The following is a 21,188-nucleotide window of genomic DNA, read 5'->3' on the forward strand; positions in this document are numbered from 1 at the left end:
CCGCCACCGCGCGTTGCGATAGTCAAGGACAGCATGACCCAAGTTCAGGTGGCCAGCGACTTGGCCGCCGACTACTACGTCAGGGAGGTGCTGGGGAAGACTGCAGCCCTGGCGGTGCAGCGGAGGAAGGAGACTGGCCCGCCAACCAAGGTCAAACTCATGCCAGACGTGTCGAGGGCGATTTTTCACCAGGATGGCGCTCAAGCTCATCACGCTAGGAAAACCCAGGACTGTTGCCGCTTCAACTTCCCGGGCTTCTGAGAGAAGGATACGTGGCCAGGCAACAGCCGCGACATGTCGCCGATCAAGAACTCTGGGCGACCGTCAAGGAGGAGCTCAGCAGGATGTCGCTGGCCGTTTCAGAGAAGACCCTGTGTCATAAGGTGCAAGCGGCGCAGTGGAGGTTCAATGCAGAGACTCTCGACAACCTGATGTGCGGCATGCCGGAGCGCATGCGACAGCGTATGCGTACAACTGCGCGGTGACTATATTGGCAAATAAATCATGAACCGATGTCAATTATATTCTCTGTTAGTCAGGACGATACACCCGCGCATCAGTTTTGGGCCGCCCTGTACATTGCCGGCTTGGTTTCTCCAACGTAGGGATAAGTGGATCAGCCTGCGCCGGCATGATCTGTTTCACATGCGACACGTGGAGGTTGTCGTCAGTAGCGCCGCCCGTTATCTTCACGAGGCGGTGTCCGAGCAATCTGGCTGATCTGGTCTGATCTGATCTGATCTGATCAAGACTGCGTCTGCACCCTGTAGGAATGCCTGCGGGCCGCCCGGTCGTCTGTCAGCTGACTCTGTCTGCCGCTAAATTGTCACGTGACCGGCACCGAACTCTGTCCGCTAGATGTTGTCATCCGACTGGCTATATCTCTCTGAATGTCACAGGGTTTTCATCCGACAGCCGCCTGACCCTACACCTGTATCAGAGCCGTCGTCCCATCGCCTATCATAAGGCTCTCATTTTAAGGTTCTCATCATCTCATAAGGCACTCCTGTCCAGTTTGCCGGCCACATAACTCCCACCTGACCACGCTGCACGACATGCCGGCAGGACTGCTTGAAGGCCATCGGCAAGGCCTATCACCCGGAGTGCTTCGCCTGCGCCTACTGCGGAGGTCTGTTCGGCAACTCAGCCTTCTTCCTCGAAGACGGACTGCCCTACTGCGAAAACGGTGAGACGCGAAAGCAGAGGGTATATGCCCAGGACACCAGCCTTGCATTGCGGGCGGGTATGAGGACAGACGTGACAGGACAGAATAGGACAGGTATGAGGACTTTAAATAAGTATGACAGGGCAGGACAGGACAGAACAGGGCAGATATTAGGACACAGAGGAGAGGTATGACGGGCCTGGACAGGTGTGATGACGAGCACGAGAGGCCAGAACAGGACAGGTATGAGGACGGTGGTAAGGTGGTATGAGGACAGGTAAGGCGGGTGTGTCAGGCCAAGACAGGCGTGAGGACAGGCATGACGGGGTAGAACGGGACAGATATGGCAGGACAGGACAGGTATGTTGACAGCCATGGCAGGACGGAAAGGGACAGGTATGTTGGACAGGTGCGACAGTACAGAAAACGGGTATGTGGGCAGATATGACAGTAGTATGGATATCCTGTCGGCTGCTGGATGGCAGAGCGCCTCTGCGATGTTGTCGTAGCCACTTCGCCCTGTCGTAGTGTCATCTTGCCTTGCCGAGGCATTGCTGTGGAGTCAGTGATCTTGTCCCGCTGCCCCGTCGCGGCGCTGTCATGGCGTCGCACTCTCGTCCGCGACGCCATGTTGTGACGCTGCGACGCCATGTTGTGACGTCACAGACTGGAACGAGCTGTTCACCACCAAGTGCGTCGGCTGCGGCTTCCCGATCGAGGCCGGCGACCGCTGGGTGGAGGCCCTCAACAAGAACTTCCACTCTCAGTGCTTCAAGTGCGCGGTGAGCAGCTGTTGGAGCCGGACGGCCGGACCGACGGTCCCGCCCCTGCAGGGCACGCCGTTTGACCCAGACCTGACCGGCTGCGCGTGGAGGTGTGGCTAAGCGCTGGTTTGCTCCGTTTGCGGTGCTTCTTCTCCGGCGATGAGTTTCCACGATGTGGCCGTTTGGTACACGTGTTAACTTGACAGTTGGAGAGCAGCGATAAAAGCGCCTTAACACCTTGACGGGAAGGTATATCGTCAAGTATACATGTCACGTTTGGCTTTCATCTTAGACATAACCACCGGTTCCTTCTCCTTCGTGTGGCTTGCCTCTGTATTCAGGCGCAGTGTGGCGTTGTGTGTTGCGGGTGTATTACTTCGCTCATGCGTGTCCTTCCTGTAATTTCGGTTGCGTGGTAGCAGGAATTTGAAATCAGACATCAGCGTTTTGAAAAACAAGGTTACTGTTTTCATTCCTCGTTTGTCCCCATTATAACATTGTTCAATCACTCATTCTTGTAACAGGGGGTTAAAATTGATGCCATAACGTAAATTTATGTTGAATGAGTAACCGAGCATGAATTCTTGCAGCATAAGCTAAAATAATGCCTTACAGAGACGTTGTATGCGCCCAAATTTCGGTTATGCTGATGTCTGTTTTGAAAACATGCCCGTAGCACTGCTCTGTCGATATGCCTTGTTTTCGTCCTGTACTCTCACTTCCGCTGCAGCTGTGTTTCGTAACGGCCCGCCTACGGCACGAGCAGCGACGCCCCCCCCCCCCCCCTTCCCATCAAGCCTCCTGTTGGGTAAATTCTTATTCCTGGGATGCATTCGATATCAAGCATCATTCAACTCTTGCAAACAACGCAGGGACAACAATTGGGATAGTTTTTTTTCTACAAAGTTTTCGACTTAGTGCTGATATTATGCAATGTCTCTGATGGAACGCAGTCATCTGTCAAGGTTTGTGTTCCGTATATAATATATATATATATATATATCATGCGTATCATGTGCCGCGTAACCACCAAAAACATTTGGAAATGCACAAAGTGTTGAACTGAATATTCTTTGCTTTGATTCAATGTTTTAATTAACAACACGTTTGGAAAAATTCATCCAAATGGCCACAGGCCACATCAAATTCGTTATCACTTAATGTTTCGAACTTGGTGCAGATTCCCAGAGCTTGACTAAGGCGTTATGTCTCACGCATCGATCTGTGATAAACCTCTGGCGTGACCCCCCCCCCCCTTATTGCTAAGTCAAACCCAAGCTACAAGACTATAACACCACATGAACCAATCCATATTTTTGGGAAGACTATGACAAACCGCCTCACTCTGAGGGCCATGCTGAGTTTCAGCCGCGGATGACAAAAGGCCAATGCTGGTTTCAGCCGCGGATGACAAACACCTTGCTATCCCCGCAGTTCCTGTCGCGGCCGACGGTTACGCTTTCCTGCATGCATCATTACACGGGAAGTGGATGCAAACTTTCGCAGATATGGTGGATCCGAGGGCCCGAATTTCATAAGATTATGCCCTTCCCCCCCCCCCTCTCTCCTCCCCTGGATGTTGGTGCCCTCAGATCATACCTTAACCATACGCGCGCCGGCACTGCGTCAGCCGCGCCGCTGCTCGTGCCGCCTGTAGTTTAAGCGACGATCGCGCTGCTATTCTTCTAACTTTGGCCGCCGTCTGTTTTCTTCTGCTTCGTCTGCGGCTTTTGGCCCGCCGGCCGCAGGTGTGCCGCACTATCCTGGACGGCATGCAGTTCTACGCCAAGGCCGGCCGTGCCGTGTGTAAGGTGCACGCTGGCAAGTTCTAGCCGCCGAGGTCAGTGCCCCAGGCGGAGGTCAGGTCAGGGCACGAGACGCGTGCTCGGAGCACTTATTTGTTTAGGCGCAACCTGATTTTTTTCGCGGTTAGTTGTTCGTTTGTCTGTCAGTGTTGGTGGTCAGATGCGATGTGTGGGCTCTGCTGGGGCAAAGAGTGGCAGCTGCAAGGATTGGCGGAGGGTCAGTGACCTAGGGTTCAGTGTAGGTGCTGGCGGCCTATCAAGGTACCACTCAGCATTTTTTTTCTCGTGCCTTTCGTGTCGATATTCGGGGAGAGAACAGACAGTTATAGGCTATTGGCTGTTAATCCGTGTTAAGTCCTTTTTTCATAGATGTGTAATAATCACGTGTTGACACTGGTGCTCAGCAATCGGCCGTCTAAATCGGCAGGCCGTACTTAAGTGCGATAGCAAGCTAACAGTTCGGTCAACAGTTCTTGTTAGATAACGGTGAAGTATTCCTATGATGTGACAAGCATAGCTGACTCCACACTGTTTCAGTTAGTGTAGATTTTCCCGCTTAGCCTGAATGCTTTAGCTAACATCGCAACCATGGGCGTTACGTACGAACAAGATCCATATCCCAGAAGCTGTGCAACGTGCTGCCTGAGCTTCATCCGTGGTATGTCTTTTTATAAATGTCCTGAGGGTTATGACTTTGGTGTAGAGAAAGCGAGGAATAAGTTGTATCATCCTCTGTAAGTGGGTTTGGGATGCCACATTCCTAACGCGGTAGGTGCTGGACACGTGCCCCTTTTTGTCCGCGCCATTAAAAGTGACACAGCTTCACCAGATACCCACTGTTAAAAGTGACACAGCTTCACCAGATACCCACTGTTTTTGTTTTGTTTGCACCTCGCCATAACCTTTTGCAAAGAGTCAAGTGCGACAGCTCATCGAGCTGCTGAGCAGCATCCCACGTTCGGGACAGCTTGATCTCATATTTATCGAGGTACGTGTTTGTCTGGAGCTTTAGCAGCCCAGCTTCACTGTCGTTCGTTTCGAAAGGCTGAACCGCGGCTTTGGGCGCAGTGAAACGAGCGAGCACAATTCACTTGTCTTACTTCAGAATGCTATTGCTCAAGACGATTTTGAACGCCTTTGTTAGGCAATGACGTATTATGGACACCAGTGACGTCACTGTGATTTCGTTTTTGATGCTGTCCCCAGATCTGCGGCAACAACTTGGAGGGCCAGAGCTTTTTCGCGAAGCAGGGACGGCCGTTCTGCAAACACCACGCGCGCATGTAGACCTCGAACGCGCCATGTTTGGTCAGAGACGTCAAACGGAGGAAATCTCCGGAACGGAGGCGCCCCAGGGCCTGCCTCTGGCCGGAATCTCCCGAGTGAAAGTGCCAGCGCGGCCGCGGCACGTGCGCCAGCCTGGCGGTTGTAGCGTTTTGTACCTCTAGTCTAGGCGATTGCGACACCGGATTGTTCTCCCTCCTGCCCGCTGTATGTCTGGCTGCTGTGTCGCCAGAGGCTACTGCGCGGCGCATGGTAGCCTCTGCCGAGGTGTGGGCGCCGTGTTTGTGCTTGTTTGCGATGAGCTGCTCGGCGTTTCTTGTTTGGTTTGTCGGCACCACGAGCCGGGCTGAAGAATTTGATGCTAGTCAGTCAACCGCGCCCGCTCTAGTCCAGCGCATTGTTTTTCTGTCTTGTTTTGTTTTTTCCGTCTGTCTGTCTCTCTCCATAGCTGCGCGGTGGGCTGCAGTGGCGCCGCCACAGGCTGCTCGCTGCCCGCCTGCGCCTGTCCCGCGTGGACCAGGCCGAGGCGCAGGCGGGCCCGGTGACACCTGACGCGCCCTTCCTCGCCGAGGCTGAGAGGCCAGCGACCGCAATAAACACTAACAGACCGCCGCCAGTGTCAACCAACGGACAGCACCGGCCGGACATGAGGTATTTATTACACTTTTTGTACACCGACGGCGCGGGCAATACAACAAACGGCGAGCACTCGTTAGTGCACACGCGGTGTACACTCACGCGCTCAGTTGTCTGCCGGCGATTCTTTGTACACTGCCGACAGCGAACAGAAGTCACACATTCGAACCGGCCTCGAGCGATGGCAAGGCGGGGCGGGGTTAAAAACACGGAAGATAAAAGAATAGCAGGAATGTGGCCGATCACGTGGTACCCAGTGAAGACCGGGTCCACAGACCGACCACAGCCTCCGGCGACGCTCGCAATTGGGCTGTGCCTGTCGGTTGATATCACTGTTTCCCTGATCGGATGCGCGCCACGGTCACCGCTCAGACCGTTCAGAACGTGGCTCACCACCACGGGCCCCTCCGCCCACACGCCGCAACAGAGCTACAACACAGAACGGGCCGTGGTCTGAACAGCTCGACCACACTGTCGGCGCCGCGCAGACCACGCTGAAACGAGTCAACAGTACTGACGCGCTTCAGTGTGTTGTTACTGCTGTTAGCTCGTGTCAACGAGCCAACAACATTGACTCGTTTCAGCGCGTTGAGACACGATAAAGACGTCGAACACCTACCCGGGCGTATGTCAAACACAGCAAACACAGAGGGTGGCTGTGCTTATTGGTGTAAACAATTTTCACCACGAACGCTCGTGCTTTTGACTGAAATGTCTGCTGTCAGCATGAGCTCGCGTCGAAAAAAGATTTGGCTCGAGCGACACTTCGGAAGCCAATGCAGCTGGGCTAACCAGCCCACCTCCAGGCCAGCAGTCGAGTGGGGGGTTCTGCCAAGTCGATGCACCAGCTTTAAATATTCCACAAGTATTAAAGTTATGTACACACGGTGCAACGCAACAGTGAATGCCAGTGACGGAGTTCATACTCTCACATGAGCTGAACTTAATTTTTTACAGCGTTTGGTATGGCGTGCTGCTCACAAAGCCAGGGAATGTGCCCCTACCGGTACACAAGTCGCACCTGTGAGGGCTTTGCGCGCCGCTCGGCGTCGGACAAACCAGCGTAACAGCAGCACGCTACAGTCAGCCAGGCTGAGGCACCGAATACCACGCGTGACGCACGCATCATCGTCATCGCATGCTCATCCCCATCATCATCATCAAATATTAATCAGGACCCCGCACATGCCACACACTGGCACTCGGAACTGCGCATGCGGGTGCTAATTGTAGCCAAGATCACATTCTGTGCACGCTTGCTGGCGTCTTTCTCCTCGTGCACATCATCGCGCGGCGGGAATGAGGAGAAACGAAAGTACGGCGGGCCGGCCATAGATGGCGGTGGTGGGCGGTTTGCTCTCGCGTGCGGGAACCAAAATCGGTGGAATCACTTCATCACCAGTTAATAATGGCAGCATGTACAGTGACATCGCAATCAGAGTCAGGATTCGCTGACTGCTCAAGGGATCCAGGTTACCAGAACCACGTAAAAATATAAGCAACCGTGTCATGGAGAGCTCGGCGAGCCTAGTCAACTGGGCACGGTGACGATTATTTCCAACGCGAAGTGCCCCATACGCATACATAGTGGCTACGACGGTCCAGATGCTGAATTCCCACAGCAAAAGAAAGCGCTTTACTTGAGAATGGCGACACCATGACGTCTTTTGGCTCCGATCATGTTACGGGACAAATTCAGTCAACGTCTTCGTAAGCGGTGATATCCAGCTCGGCAGCCCAGGTGGCTGGCTGAAGGGAGGACGCGCCGAGCGAGCTGCAAAGCAACGGGTCAAAAGTCGGAACACTCCATAGGTGACAACGGGTCACAGGTCGGTTAAGTCATAGATAACGACGAGGCACATGTCGTAAGGTCAAGACAGGTCGGGAAAGGTCATAAGTGGCGACAGGCCGCTGGTCAGGGCAGTTCATAGGTCAGGACAGGTAACCAGTCATGACATGTCATAAACCGACAGGCCACAGGCCGGGACATGTCAAAGGGGGCGACAGGCCACGGGATCAGGACGGGCAACAGGTGACGACAGGTCTCAGGTCACCTGTAAAGAACAGGTCAGAGGTGAGAGAGCAGAACGACGGGTCGCGCAGTTGCCAACGCAGTGTTTAAAACGGCTTATGGAAAACCACTGCCGCCGTGAGTTACAGGGTTCCAGTCAGATTAATTTGGGAGGGACTGGGCTGAATCCAGTTGTCAGAAGAGCGTGCGAGGCCAGTATCGGAGTGTCGGGGCCCGCTTGCTTGAGCCCACTGGCACAGCCTGGGGACACGACCCAGAGCCGATCTCCACCCGGTGGATCCAGCGTCACCCACGAGTACAGCCCTGCGACCCCGTGAAGCCGCCGCCACAGTCCTGCGTCCGGGCTGGCTACACGATCGCGGTTCATCACCCGGCTGCAGCCATCATCGGCCAGCACGTGAAGGCGCCGCCGTCAAGGGCACAGCCTGATCACGTGGTCCGAGACGACCGGACCCACCTGAAGCCGATGTCGGTGCCGTGCGTGTGCAGCTGGGTTAGCACCCGATCCAGCGAGGTCACCAGCCTGCGGGCGTTCTCCTCGGAGAAGCACAGCGGTGGCGTCACGTACATGACGTTGCGGAACTCGCCCTCGGCGGCGGCCACGATCCGTTCGTCCTCCTTCAGCCTGAGGTCACAGCGAGGTTACAGGTCAGCATGCGGTCACCAAGGGTCACCGTCAGGCGTTGTGGCGGCATCCGAAGAAGTATTGACGCCTTACCAAAAGCCAGCATGCGGCTAATTAAATGTCACCATCTGGACAAACGGAGACTTTCGGTCCAAGGTGAGGCCCCAAGGTCAACACCTAATTCCATGTCAGGAGTTCTAAGTGCAATGTCCTCTGTTACCGAGAAGGAGACTGAAGATGATGCAAGGAATGTGATGACTAAGTGCTCGCATTTTGGGAGGGCACTAAAAGTGTCAGGCATCTACTTTTACTTTTCACCAGATTATTTACGACGCCGTGAATGTTCCCGACATAGAGCATCGTCGATCAGACCGGCCGGCGACCGGCCGGATTCGACCGGCATCGACATGACGCGATGGACAACGGCCCCGACTCCAACGCCGACACGCTGACTGACCTGTAGATGACACACTGACACACCTCCCTGTCGGGCTTCTTCTCCGCCTGGCTGTTGACGAACTCCACTCCCATCTGCAGACCCTCTCCCCGCACGTCGCCTGTGCGGTCGGGCGGAAGAGATCACTCCAGACCCGGCACAACACCCACTGGTCAGGGACACGTCTGGCGACGCACGCGGCGCCAAGAGTATGTTAAACTCACAACTGAAGCTGTCGAAGGGATCACTCCAGACCCGGCGCAACACCCACCGGTCAGGGACACGTCTGGCGACGCACGCGGCGCCAAGAGTATGTTATGTTAAACCCCCAGTATGTTAAACCGACAACTGAAGCTGTCCAACCTTTTTTGGTTCCATCATGGAACTTCCGTTCCACTTCCACTTCCTAGATGGAGATTCACTCGGATAAACTGCTACCAATTGTTAATTCTAAAGGCCTGTTTGACATGACGATATGGATGCCATTTGCTCCCTCTCCTGCTTCTCCTCATGAATATCACCCATGTTACGTGGATGTTCTGTCACATGACCATGAATATTTACGCCGCCATCAACGCAATGCCACCGCTATTGTGCACGTACACCCCACCACGGCCAGCAGTTCCCACCGATCATGGCCCCATCACTAAGCACTAACAGAAAAAAAACAATTACAACATAGCGTGGTACCGGCAATACCCGCAGACTTGGCGACACAGCGGTGAAAACCCGGAGATAGGGACGACACAGCGGTGAATACCCAGAGATAAAGGCGACACAGCGGTGAATACCCGGAAATATGGGCGACACAGCAGTGAATACCCAGAGATATGGACGACACAGCGGTGAAAACCCAGAGATATAGGCGACACGGCGGTGAAGACCCAGAGACATGGGCGACACGGCGGTGAAGACCCAGAGATATGGGCGACACGGTGGTGAAGACCCAGAGATATGGGCGACACAGCGGTGAAGACCCAGAGACATGGGCGACACGGCGGTGAAGACCCAGAGACATTGGCGACACGGCGGTGAAGACCCACAGATATGGGCGACACAGCGGTGAAGACCCAGAGACATGGGCGACACGGCGGTGAAGACCCAGAGACATTGGCGACACGGCGGTGAAGACCCACAGATATGGGCGACACGGCGGTGAAGACCCAGAGATATGGGCGACACGGTGGTGAAGACCCAGAGATATGGGCGACACAGCGGTGAATACCCAGAGATATGGGCGACACAGCGGTGAATACCCAGAATATGGGCGACACGGCGGTGAAGACCCACAGATATGGGCGATGCAGCGGCGGACTGCGACGCACATTATACTGCGCACATTGCCGCGCTAACGAACTGGGCAGGGTAATGGGCAACAACAGCGCGAAGGAACGGTGGGGGAGTGGGTCCATGGCACCCCCACTCTTCTAGAATGCTGATCATCAACCCTATGGTGGCGCTTGGAAAGAATGAAAGGAAAATTCGAATTGGTACCCACACTTCGTGAGACGCTCCTCTGCCGTCAGCGGGGCAAGCACTCATCTCAAATCACGTAACTCACCACATGATCGCACTCATCACAAATCACATAACTCACCACACGATCGCACTCATCGCAAATCGCATTACTCTCCACATGATCGCACTCATCACAAATCACACAACTCACCACATGATCGCACTCATCACATCACACTCATCATACAGTCACAGCTGGAGTAAGCTTCATCAGCTACCAACGAAGCTGCGGATTCGCCCGGCAGGACACGTGATTTGCACACCGTTCAGAAACGTATGCCCGAATTTACACAGTGGATGACTGGCCGGTGCGCAGGCGCTTAGTGACAGCAGGGTACCTTGGGCTTGCACGACCCGATTCTCTTCGTTTCCGTGATTGGCCCAAGGCCTGACTCTCACCAATGTGGCCGTGTTTGTTCTTGAGCAGCAGCAGCTCCTTCTTCAGCATCCGGCCAATCCGCTTAGCCTTGGCCATCAGGTCCTCGCGTTCCATTACCTGCAGAACCCTGCTTCCGATGGCGCACACCAGCGGCGTCGGACGGTACTGAAAGTTCACAAAATATTCACCAGATGTCGGGCACGGAAAGGTTCGCAAGACACTGAGAGTTGTTTGAACCTTTCAGCGTTTGAATCATTAGAAACATGAATTATATTCCACATACCAATCACCTGCACCTTCCTTCTGAATAAGATGGTTTAGCTCGTAAAAGAGGGCCAAACAAAAAAACCTATACAGATTTCTTGGTCTACTTCAAGTGGTCAGAGGGTCGATGAGACCAAGACAGCATGCAAATGATTCTGGGGATTAAGGTGCAAGCGATGTTGGTCAGACAGGCACTTTGGCATCTCTGCACGCGATAGGCAAATACGAGGGACTTGGCGTTGCCATTCCTCTGTAAACCGGTCTTGGATCGTTGTTGGCTGCCGATCTACGTCACTCCCCTCTCAAAAAAGATTCATGCAGACTTCGACCGTCATGAACCTCCCGGGAATGTTGATCAACATATCACGCAGTATCTATCCACCACTTGGCACCACGGCACATGGTCGCCGTGTTGTCCCGGCCACGCCGTGGCTCGTGCACGGCGAACGCCCTGCACCGCTGCAGCACACTTATCTGATTGTTTGTGCGGAAGCCTGGCTTCAGGTACCTTGGTGACGAAAAGCGCAAGCCCTTTTAAGCCGCCACGTGCAACGGAAGCGAGCCCGTATTCTAAGCCTCGACACCAGCAGCGCGGTTTGACGCTCCCGCTACCACCGCCGGCGTGGTGTGAGGCGCGCCCGGGATGCCAGTGGTGCCACGCCTCACGTAGTAACCCAAACAAACCCGCATATGCGGCCACCCACGTGGCTGAGACGCATATCACGCGGCACTGAGAAAAAGGGGAAGGCTCGAACGGCTCTCGATGCTCTGTCAGCCAGCCAGCGCCGTGCACAAAGGCCCAGGCCGAGCTCCGTGGGAATGGACGTGTCAATGCCAGACTTGGTGAGGCAGGTGGCCGTCATGATCCACTACCACGGCAGTGCTTCACAGGGCCGTCAAGGTCAAGGTGGGGCCCACAGAGGCCGTCAGGGTCATGGTGGGGGTTTAAAGGGGCCACCAGGGTAATGGTGGGGTTTACCGGACCGTTCCGTCGTTTCTTCTGATTCACCGCGACGAAGTGTGGACCGGCGGAGTTGGTGGATTGTCAGGGGGGGGGGGGGGAGGGGGCATACTCACCCTCTCTGTGAGGTCGGGCTCCCGGACGGCGTTGAGAATGGTCTTGCGGGTGAGCGCGGCCGCCATCGGGTACCCGTTACCTGGCGGCCGGGAACACCAGCGTCAACGGTACCCTGACAACAGGGTAACACCGGGGTCACGTGTAACCTGTCCCCTGACAGCAGCGGAGCACCGGCGTCCGTCACGGCAGCCGAGAATAGGCCTCAGCCATGTCACATGGCTTGCCCTGGAATCAAGGGCCTCCAGACAGCACTGGCCCTTGATTCTAGGGCACTCTGTCGCACTGCCACGGCACGCCAGGCGAGGCCAGGCCAAGTAGCGATGACTCATATCAGATGTGGGTTATGGTGGTCCAATTACCAGCTTATACCATCCAGTTTACTCACGGCCTGCTGGAATGCCAAGCAACAGCACGCCGAGGCCAGCGATAATATGGCGACTTATGAGGTTTCGCCATGGTCTCCATGCGGTGGACCATCTGTAACCTGCTTGGCAACTCTGGCATGAAGCGATAATGATTGCAAGCTTCATTAACGCATGCGCAAGCAGATGCATTACTTGTGTGGTCCAGTTTCTTTACCTGCACTTCTCGCTGCTGTTGGAAATACCCCCGGTATTTTGTTTACGCAAGTGATCGCACATAACGTCATATCTCAACGGCCCGACGGCCAGCAAGATCACCTTTTTTATCGTCGAAGTAAAAAGAGGCAGCCTGCGCGGCGCGACAAGCCTGTCCCTGACCAGCCAGCCGTTTTCAAGCCATCGACCGAAGTCGGGCGATGGTGCCAACTGAGGTCAGCGGCCCCGGTGGAGGGGGAGGGGGCGACCGCGAGCGGTGGCCGGCACCGGTCCGCGACCCACCAATGGGTTTGCCGCAGCAGATGAAGTCGGGAGTGCCCTGCTCGCGCTGGAAGCCCCAGAAGGTGGAGCCGTTCCGACCCAGTGCCGTGCACATCTCATCCACAATGGTGAGCGCGCCGATGCTGTGGATGTAGCTGTGGACAGAACGTGGAGAGGTAAGGGTGGGCAGGTGCGGGTGTGGTAGGTATAAGTGGGGTGCTTGCAGGGGCAGTACAGAGGTGGACGGACACGGAGGGCGGTGTGGAGGTGGATAGGGGCGGAGGGCGGTGTATAGGTGCGGAGATTCGAAGGGTCGCGCAAAAGAGGACAGATAAGGATTGCGTAGAAAGACAGGTCCGGGACGAAAGCAGAGGTGAAGATATGTGAAGGGTAGCGAAGAAGTGGACAGACACAGAGTACAGAGCAAAGATGGACGACACAGAGCACGGTTTATAGGTAGACAGACACGGAGTACAGAGCAAAGGTGCCCATGTACGGGGCACGGTCTGAAGATAAACAGACACGGAGTACAGAGCAAAGGTGGCCATGAACAAAGCACGATTTAGAGATGGACAGACACGGGGTACAGAGCAAAGGTGGCCGTATACGGGGTACGGTTTAGAGGTGGACAGACACGAAGCGTTCCCAAAAGATATGATGATGTTTGGGGTTTTGTAAGTGCGTCGACCACCGAGGCCATTTGGCGCTCGAATGTACTACTTCCTGAGCGTTATGTTGCTAACAAAGGTGAGCATATGGCATGCAGACTGATAGGCTCACAATCGACAGCAATTGATGAGGTTCTATTTCAGGATGCTTTACAATCAGCCAATGACGTCAGTGGCCTAGGGCCACCGAAGAATGTCTGCCGCTCGGCAGACAGCCGTCGACAGCTGACCAAAACATGACTGACAGTCGGAACTTTAGAAATGAAGACTTGAGTGCGCTGGCTCGAGTACCTACTTCACGAGCAATACGGTTAACTAGCGACTAGACTTCGTTGAGTGTACCGAACCAAAAACCAATGGGAAAAACGGACACATGTGATAAGTTAACGCAATGCAAGCGTACAAATCAGAGCGCAGAAAGTCCTATCAGCACTAGAGCCGCCAAAATCTGCAAATCACCTATGCCATCAAATACCTCCTCCACCTGCATGACTTTCCCATCATCGTCACGAGGAAGTTCGAAATATTCGCGATTCAAAGCCAGCAGTTATCAGGAGTTACAAACCGTCCCGTACCTGCACATCACATGGGCCTGTTATTACCGGATGGTGGCGGCCACAGCCAGGAAGGAATACGACTACCGAATCGCAGCGTGACTCTACATGGATTCCCCGGCCACACCTTACTGAAATGTGACCCAAATGAAGCCCAGCCCGCGGAAACGGCACGTTTGGCGAGCACCATTAAAAACGGCCACGCCTGGTCGCCGGCGACCGAGTCATGGCGACCGAGCCACGGCGACCGAGCCACGGCTACCGAGTCATGGCGATCGAATCACGGTCATCGAATCACGGCCACCGAGTCACGGCCACCGAGTCATGGTGATCGAGTCCCGGCCATCGAGTCACAGTCATCGAGCCACGGCGACCGACTCACGGCGACTGAGTCAAGATGACCTAGTCATGGCGGCCGGGTCACGATGACCGGGTCACGGTGACCGAGCCAAAGTCACCGAGACACGGCGGCCGGGCTCGTCAGTGACCAGGCGCCCGACGCCTGAGGCGATCGATGGCAGCACGTTGCGTGGCGGCTCCCACGAGCTGGCAACAGACCGTCCAGCCGCGGTCGGCCGCCGCCCGACGCTCTGTTGCCTGGCAACGTGCCGCCGCCGCCGACGGCACATCCGGTTGCGACGCGGCGTCGCCAGGTTCGTCGCGCGAGGCGCGGCATTAGTGGCGCGGCACATTTCGCACATAACCCCGGGGGGGGGGGGGGGGAGAGCGATCGTTAGGGATACGCGGAGCATCAAGCGAAGCTGGCGTTTGAGATGTAAGTAGTCTTAGCGACATCAGATGGTTAAGTGACGTCAGATTGAAACAAATTGAGAATGATTTCAATACCCTAGCGACGCCCCATCGATGTAGATTTACACGTTGAAACTGCGACAGGAAACTGTTTTGGCTTGAGATATCAAGGCTAACGTTTCTTTCGTTTTTGTTTGTTTGGCATGCCATGGACAAAGTTGCAGCAGGCTGGCGTTCGAAACAGGGCCTGGGGAGGAAATGTCCCATTTTTAGAGCATCTTCCCACAGATATCTGTCCCCATGGTCAGAAACAATTTTCATGGGACAAGAGCGGCTAAGCTTGGATTGTGGAGTAAGCTGTGGTATAAAGCTTATCAATGAAATGAAATTATTGACTACATACCAGACAGGCAAAAAGCCATGAGTCTTTATTTAACAGCTCTTTACGCTTTGGTTCTTTTCAGACAACGTAAGCAAGACATATGCACTTAACAAGCTACTTTTTGGTTCTAAAAATATTGCTGAGAAGCGATTCCACAAAAGTAAAGGCGACGTCATTAGTGCCACTTTCCGTCAAAACGTCACGTGACCATTCAATCTCTGAGTACCTGTGTGCGCTCCTGCCAAATATCAACGATACAAACTTGGTAAGTAGTTACGTGCATTTGCGACGAATATTATGCACATAGATAATACAGTAGTAATAGCCTTGCTCTTTGGGGAAAAGCCAGGAAAATTGGGATATAGACGCATTGATATTTCGGCAGTATACCTGCACCGAAATGAATAGCAGGAGCCTTCTACTGTTCGTTTCGATAAAGGCATGTTGCCGAAATATCAACGCATTTATATCTCCATTCTTCTGGTTTTTCTCCAAGGAAAAAGGCTTTTATTACTGTCTTACATACATGCAAACTGGTATGCGTCAGCTGCATAGCTGAATTTCTTGGCTTTATTGTATTCTTAAATACGACGACAGTATACCGCACACCCTGGCATTAATTTGGCGTCACACAACGGCAGTGGCCCATGAACAACAAGAGCCTGGAGGGCCTGAAGTAAATTTTTTCTTGAGTCTCGCGCAATATGTGGATATTTAAAAATCACTGAAGTCTAGGAACATACCAAAACCAAAAAACCTGCGAGTAAAGCACCGGAATAGTTCCCTTTTTCATCACCTGGGAGCGCCCCTGTCAGGAAAGTTGTGAAAGTCCACAGTGCTTATGAGTCCTTATGATATACATGAATCATCAATTAATCTGGCATCGCTCCTCTACCCGGAATGCGATGGAAGTGCGCTGCACAACACGGAGCTTCTTCCCGGACGTAGCGCATTTCCTACCTACCAAAAAAAGTTATTGAACTGTCTCTGCACGACTGATGTCTGTTTTTGTGATGTCTGTCGGTTTTGACGCATGCATATGACGAAGATAAATGTTCTATGCTGATGTACCATCATGACACATCAATGCATCACTGATCATGATGTAACGCGTACAACGAATTTCCTGACAAGTCACAAAATTTTGTGGAGCTGTGGCAAATAACACTGGGGGGGGGGGGGGGGGGGGGAGAGGGAAGGGGCGTAGGCTAAACGGTCTGGACTACGAGCATGCTAGAGTTCAGTCGGTACTGCATGTTGTTTTGACAAAGAGGCTGTTGATTCAAGGCTGATCGCCGTCTTACTCGACTCCAACTACAATAGGCGAGAATCCACCAGCCGCAAACCAGTATAACTCAGCTGCAGGAGTCGTAAAACAGCGGCGAGACGGCTCGGCTTGCGGTAATGAGACCAAAGAAGGGGCGGCATGCTCGCGACGGCCGTCCCAAACACGTTAGCGTGCTGAGGGAGGCACGTGGCCCGAGCACGGTCGTACTCACTCGTGCATTTTCTTCAGCCAGCCCCGGGGCGGCACAGCCATGCCGGCGGCCGTGAACACGGGCTCGCTGAGGAAGCAGGCGATCTGAGAACACACACGCGACAGTCACGCGGGGTTGAGCAGGCAGACGATCTGAGCAGCTCAGTCGCATGGTGGGTGGGGAGAGGACGATGTAAAGCAGACGTTACACAGTCACACGAACAACTAGGAAGCAGACGATCTGAACGGGCGCGACGGTCCCGTGGCGGTTATGGAATGGGTATCCCGAAACAGGCGCGACGCAGTCGCGTAAACAGCTGAGAGGCAGGCGACCTGAACCTGACCCGACAGTCGCGTAAACAACTGAGAGGCAGGCGACCTGAACCAGACCCGACAGTCGCGTGACAGTTGGAGTAAGGACAAAAACAAAACTAAAAAGATTCGGGTCGCGTGACACCGGAACGACAAAAAACCGGGCGAAAGATCATAGTCACGTGACGTTGGGGAGCGGAGAGCTACAACACACGCGGACGGCGTGTCACAGAGCTGCGCCATGGCGACAACACGCATGGCATATCATGAAACATGACAGTCACGCTGTAAACGGCATCACACTGCCGGCGACTGCAGCATCAGAGGCACGCGGACCACAAAACCTACCCACATCAGCTTTGACGACGCTGGCACGTGTCTCGTAAGTGTCTGGACATTCTCAGACAATCATCGCCAACCTTATCCGACACCGGTCTTGTTATGTAAGCGGTCTTTCCTATCGCCTGCTCGTGACTGTTATTGCTGTTTAAATACCAGACTGATTCAAACATGCTTCGAACACGCAGAGTTTTATCTAGTCGCAAATACCATCCTCATCAAAACTGTCGCGTGCACTGTTTGATGACGCGAACTGAGCGCCTGGAGAAAGCCAGCTGAGCACGGAGCGACCGTTCAGGGAAAGCGCCGTCGTTGTCGTTCGGGTTTTACGACGCACCCAGCTGCTCGGGCTACCTGACGGCGAGTGGCTCTCACCCAGGCAGGAAGGGCACCGACTGTGGGCTACTGGGGAGGTACGATGATTCCGTCAACAACGACACTGCTCTCAAATCAGGATTGCACGCGCGTCTTCAACCTACCGAGCCTGGTTGTGATACATATACTCGAGGACAACCCTGTTGCTGCTCAAACACGAATCAAGGGTTTCCAGACGACTTTTCAACAAACGCTTAACACGCGCCCGGGTGGCCGGTTAATACCCTTCGCCCAGGCGGCCGGTTGATACTCCTCGCCCGGGTGACCGGTTAATACCCTTCGCTCGGGTGGCCGGTTGATACTCTTCGCTCGGGGGGGGGGGGGATCAGTTCGACCTCACTGAGATCTCAGGAACTTAGGGAGCTAGAGACACCAAATTTACACGGTGTATTGGCCCTGTACCTGAACTCACTTATCTCAAATTTTGAGGTTCCTAGGTTATGGTCTTCGGGTCAAATAATGTCAAACAGGGTCAAACTCCAGATTGGTCTCCAAAGTACCCCCAGAACCTAGATACCTGCTCTAAGCAAAAGGACGCATGCTCGTTAAGGTCAGTTACCTTGTTTGACCCTTTGAAGATCATGACGACCAAAGTCATACAAGACCACTTTGAGTTTTGTATTTGAATAAGCGACAAAGATAGAACAACAAAGCTGTCTGGTTTTTACCTGAGTCTGACTTTCATAACTGAGCTTAGGTTAATGTTATTTGTTTGTTCAATTAGTGTGTTGCCTAAGAAAGTACTTGAAAGATGTATGGCTTCATCTTCCCTAGAATTGGACTTCGCGGAAGCCATGGCCTGACTTTGACCTGTCGTATGTCAGCGACCTTGCAAGGTACACCCAAATTATTAATGCCAAATGATCCAATATTCAACTGTCTATAGCTGTGCACAATTTGGCACGGCTATGCCGCGCCGTTCGGAAACCATTCCAGAAAACCTTTGGGGGAGTCGTCAGTTTGACCCTACATCCGAGCGCGTGTTACACCTCATTACAATGAACAGCAGCCCTGTAACTCCTACCAAAAACCGAACCAAACAAAAACCGACCCGACGGACCGGACAACTGCGCGAGCCGATCAACCAGGCTCGGTGTGTTCACGGATCAAACCCAACACCGAATACCGAACTAACCAGCTCCCCGCTCTTCAGAAACAGCGCGGTGTCCAACGCATCGTTGTCATGACGACCACGCCTTCTCCTCTGCACGCCCAAGACGCATGCTGCGGCCATCGCACCTCCCTTATGACGTCATCCCTTGCACGGCCATCCCAGGGGAAAATGACGTCGGAAGGGCGAGGGCGGCGCTTAGCCCCGCGTAAGACGACGTTGTTTAGACGGTCAGCGTTGGGTTCGACGGATCAATAACAGGCATCGGGCGGCTCCCGATCTCGGAACGAACTAACGCCCTTCGCCATCCACCCGACGGTACACGTCACTGTGACGTAGCAAGTAACGCCATGGGGTGACAGACGATGGCTTCCTTGCAGCCTCCGCTGACAAGTGGGTCCAATGGACAGACATAGCCTTCGCTGACAAGTGAGTCCAATGACAGACATAGCCTCCGCTGACAAGCGGGTCCAATGGACAGACATAGCCTCCGCTGACAAGTGGGTCCAATGGACAGAAATATTGACCCGGCACTCGTGCTTTCCGCCAGGGTGGAAGATAAGCGACGCCACGTCATCTTAGTGGGAGCTGAGTGCGCCGTAAACTCTCCATAACCACAAACGCACGCACGCATGCACACACGCACGCACGCACGCACGCACGCACGCACGCACGCACGCACGCACGCACGCACGCACCAGTTTATAACAGCCTGTTTCGGCTTCGATAGCGACAGTAAGAACAGCCGACTGGGTGTTTTTCTGACGGATCGACAACGAGAGATCACGCAGCGCTCAATGGCCGTCGCTTCGGCTTCCAATCAGACGGCGGCTACACCAGACTGTTACAAATGCCGCGATGATCAGCTGACATTCAGATGCTCAGAAGCTCAATGTCGAGAGCGCTCTCAGAAAGTGCCAAGGCTCAGTAACGGGCGATGCCTCGTACGGCATCATAACCACTGTTCCCTGCTCCAGCAATGTGCGATGTCACCGTTTTACGCTACGTCGACGCTCAGTGAAACTGACGCCAATTTATTCCGTCGACCATCTCAGTTGACGCCGGGCAGCAGCGTGGGACTGCTGTGAGTGAGCTGTTTGCTGGGGCGCCCTGGGAAGGCCACGCATAACTCACAGCCGCCTCCGGCACAGCACCGGTATGTTGCACCCTTCGTTGGTCCACATTGTAGCACATTTCCCCGCGCCCCGCGAGAGGCGGGACACAGGCGCAGCAACCTCCCACAGGGCGAGCGAGTCGAGTGCCCCGTAAAAGTCAATAAATTCGACCCACCACCAATGAACGGTAATCCTTTGCGAAGAGCGTATGGGCTGTCCCCCCTCCCCGCCCCGGCTCCACACACCTGTGAGCGGTGACCGGTTTGTTCGCGACTCGCCGCTGGCCGCACCAGCAGCGCGGATGCGTGGCGCTCCGCTCCCCGCTCGGGACGCCCCCAGGTCAGAGGTCCCGGGGGCGGACAGCACGACACGCAGCTTCCCACTGCGCTGGCTGTGGAGCCCACGTCCGGTGTCGAGCAGCACCTCAGGATCGACCTACCGCCAACCAGCGCACGGGGGGGGGAGGGGGGGGGGCAGAAAAGGTCGAGACTGCCCGGATTTCCGGCGCCGCCGCTGATGGCTGCTCCCACGCGACGTGCGATCCGCGGGGGTAAGTTTGTTGTGCCAAAACTTAATTGCCGTCTTATTTTGCAGAGTGCGGTGTTCGTGACGTTGCAATATGCTGCAGAGGTTTTCCATTCCTTCCTGAGTTTTACCAGCACAATTTGAAGCATGTTCTGCAGTAAGTCAGACGTAATGAACGGGTATTGTACTCTGTGTTAGCCCGCAATAAAGACTAGCCGCGACCGCTCCGTATCGAATGCCCTCTGCCGCGGCGTGCTCCACGCTGGCCCGAGCCCGCCTGCCGCTGTCCAACCACACACTGCTCACTCCCAGCGCAGCAGCGCGCCCGTATTCACGCATCACTCCGCAAATAGACATTGCATTCCTGGACGGTTTCAGGGTATTACACTGCCAGACATGCCCCCGAGCGTGACTGCTAGTAGTCAAAGGGCGCAATTTCGGCATTATTCTCGGGTAGTACCAGCTTCAGGGACCGGGCCAGCTTGCACCGCCTGGCAACCAGCGCCGGGCCAGCTCATCCCGCCTGGCAACAGGCACCGGACCAGCTCGTCCCGTCTGGCAACAGACGCCGGGCCAGCTCATCCCGCCAGGCAACAAGCGCCGGGCCAGCTCGTCCCGCCTGGCAACAGGCGCCGGGCCAGCTCGTCCATCTGGCAACAGGCACCGGACCAGCTCGTCCCGCCTGGCAACAGGCGCCAGGCCGGATCGTCCCGCCTGGCAACAGGCGCCAGACCGGCTCGTCCCGCCTGACAACA

General features: G+C 54.7%; 2 protein-coding genes across 2 annotated transcripts in view; one reads left to right on the forward strand and one right to left on the reverse strand.

The window, feature by feature from the left end:
• The window catches only part of LOC119110323 (PDZ and LIM domain protein 7), an 8,256-nt gene extending 3,232 nt beyond the window's left edge, over positions 1-5,024 (forward strand). Inside the window, exons 2-6 of the mRNA XM_037234136.1 lie at positions 268-462; positions 1,046-1,186; positions 1,832-1,947; positions 3,678-3,769; positions 4,941-5,024. Of these exons, the coding sequence (XP_037090031.1) occupies positions 268-462; positions 1,046-1,186; positions 1,832-1,947; positions 3,678-3,761 (536 nt within the window). The 3' untranslated portion in view covers positions 3,762-3,769; positions 4,941-5,024. The remainder of the gene's footprint in view (positions 1-267; positions 463-1,045; positions 1,187-1,831; positions 1,948-3,677; positions 3,770-4,940) is intronic.
• A 1,976-nt stretch (positions 5,025-7,000) lies between these two features.
• LOC119103429 (ethanolamine-phosphate phospho-lyase) overlaps positions 7,001-21,188 on the reverse strand; it is a 55,260-nt gene continuing 41,072 nt past the window's right edge. The window contains exons 7-13 of the mRNA XM_037226997.1: positions 16,679-16,761; positions 12,847-12,980; positions 11,986-12,065; positions 10,665-10,809; positions 8,769-8,868; positions 8,144-8,311; positions 7,001-7,428 (exon numbers count right to left, since the gene is read on the reverse strand). Coding sequence (XP_037082892.1) covers positions 7,350-7,428; positions 8,144-8,311; positions 8,769-8,868; positions 10,665-10,809; positions 11,986-12,065; positions 12,847-12,980; positions 16,679-16,761 — 789 coding nt within the window. The 3' untranslated portion in view covers positions 7,001-7,349. The remainder of the gene's footprint in view (positions 7,429-8,143; positions 8,312-8,768; positions 8,869-10,664; positions 10,810-11,985; positions 12,066-12,846; positions 12,981-16,678; positions 16,762-21,188) is intronic.

Source organism: Pollicipes pollicipes, unplaced genomic scaffold (assembly GCF_011947565.3).
Source record: "Pollicipes pollicipes isolate AB1234 unplaced genomic scaffold, Ppol_2.1 Scaffold_1600;HRSCAF=1878_pilon_pilon_pilon, whole genome shotgun sequence".
NCBI classification, from domain to species: domain Eukaryota; kingdom Metazoa; phylum Arthropoda; class Thecostraca; order Pollicipedomorpha; family Pollicipedidae; genus Pollicipes; species Pollicipes pollicipes.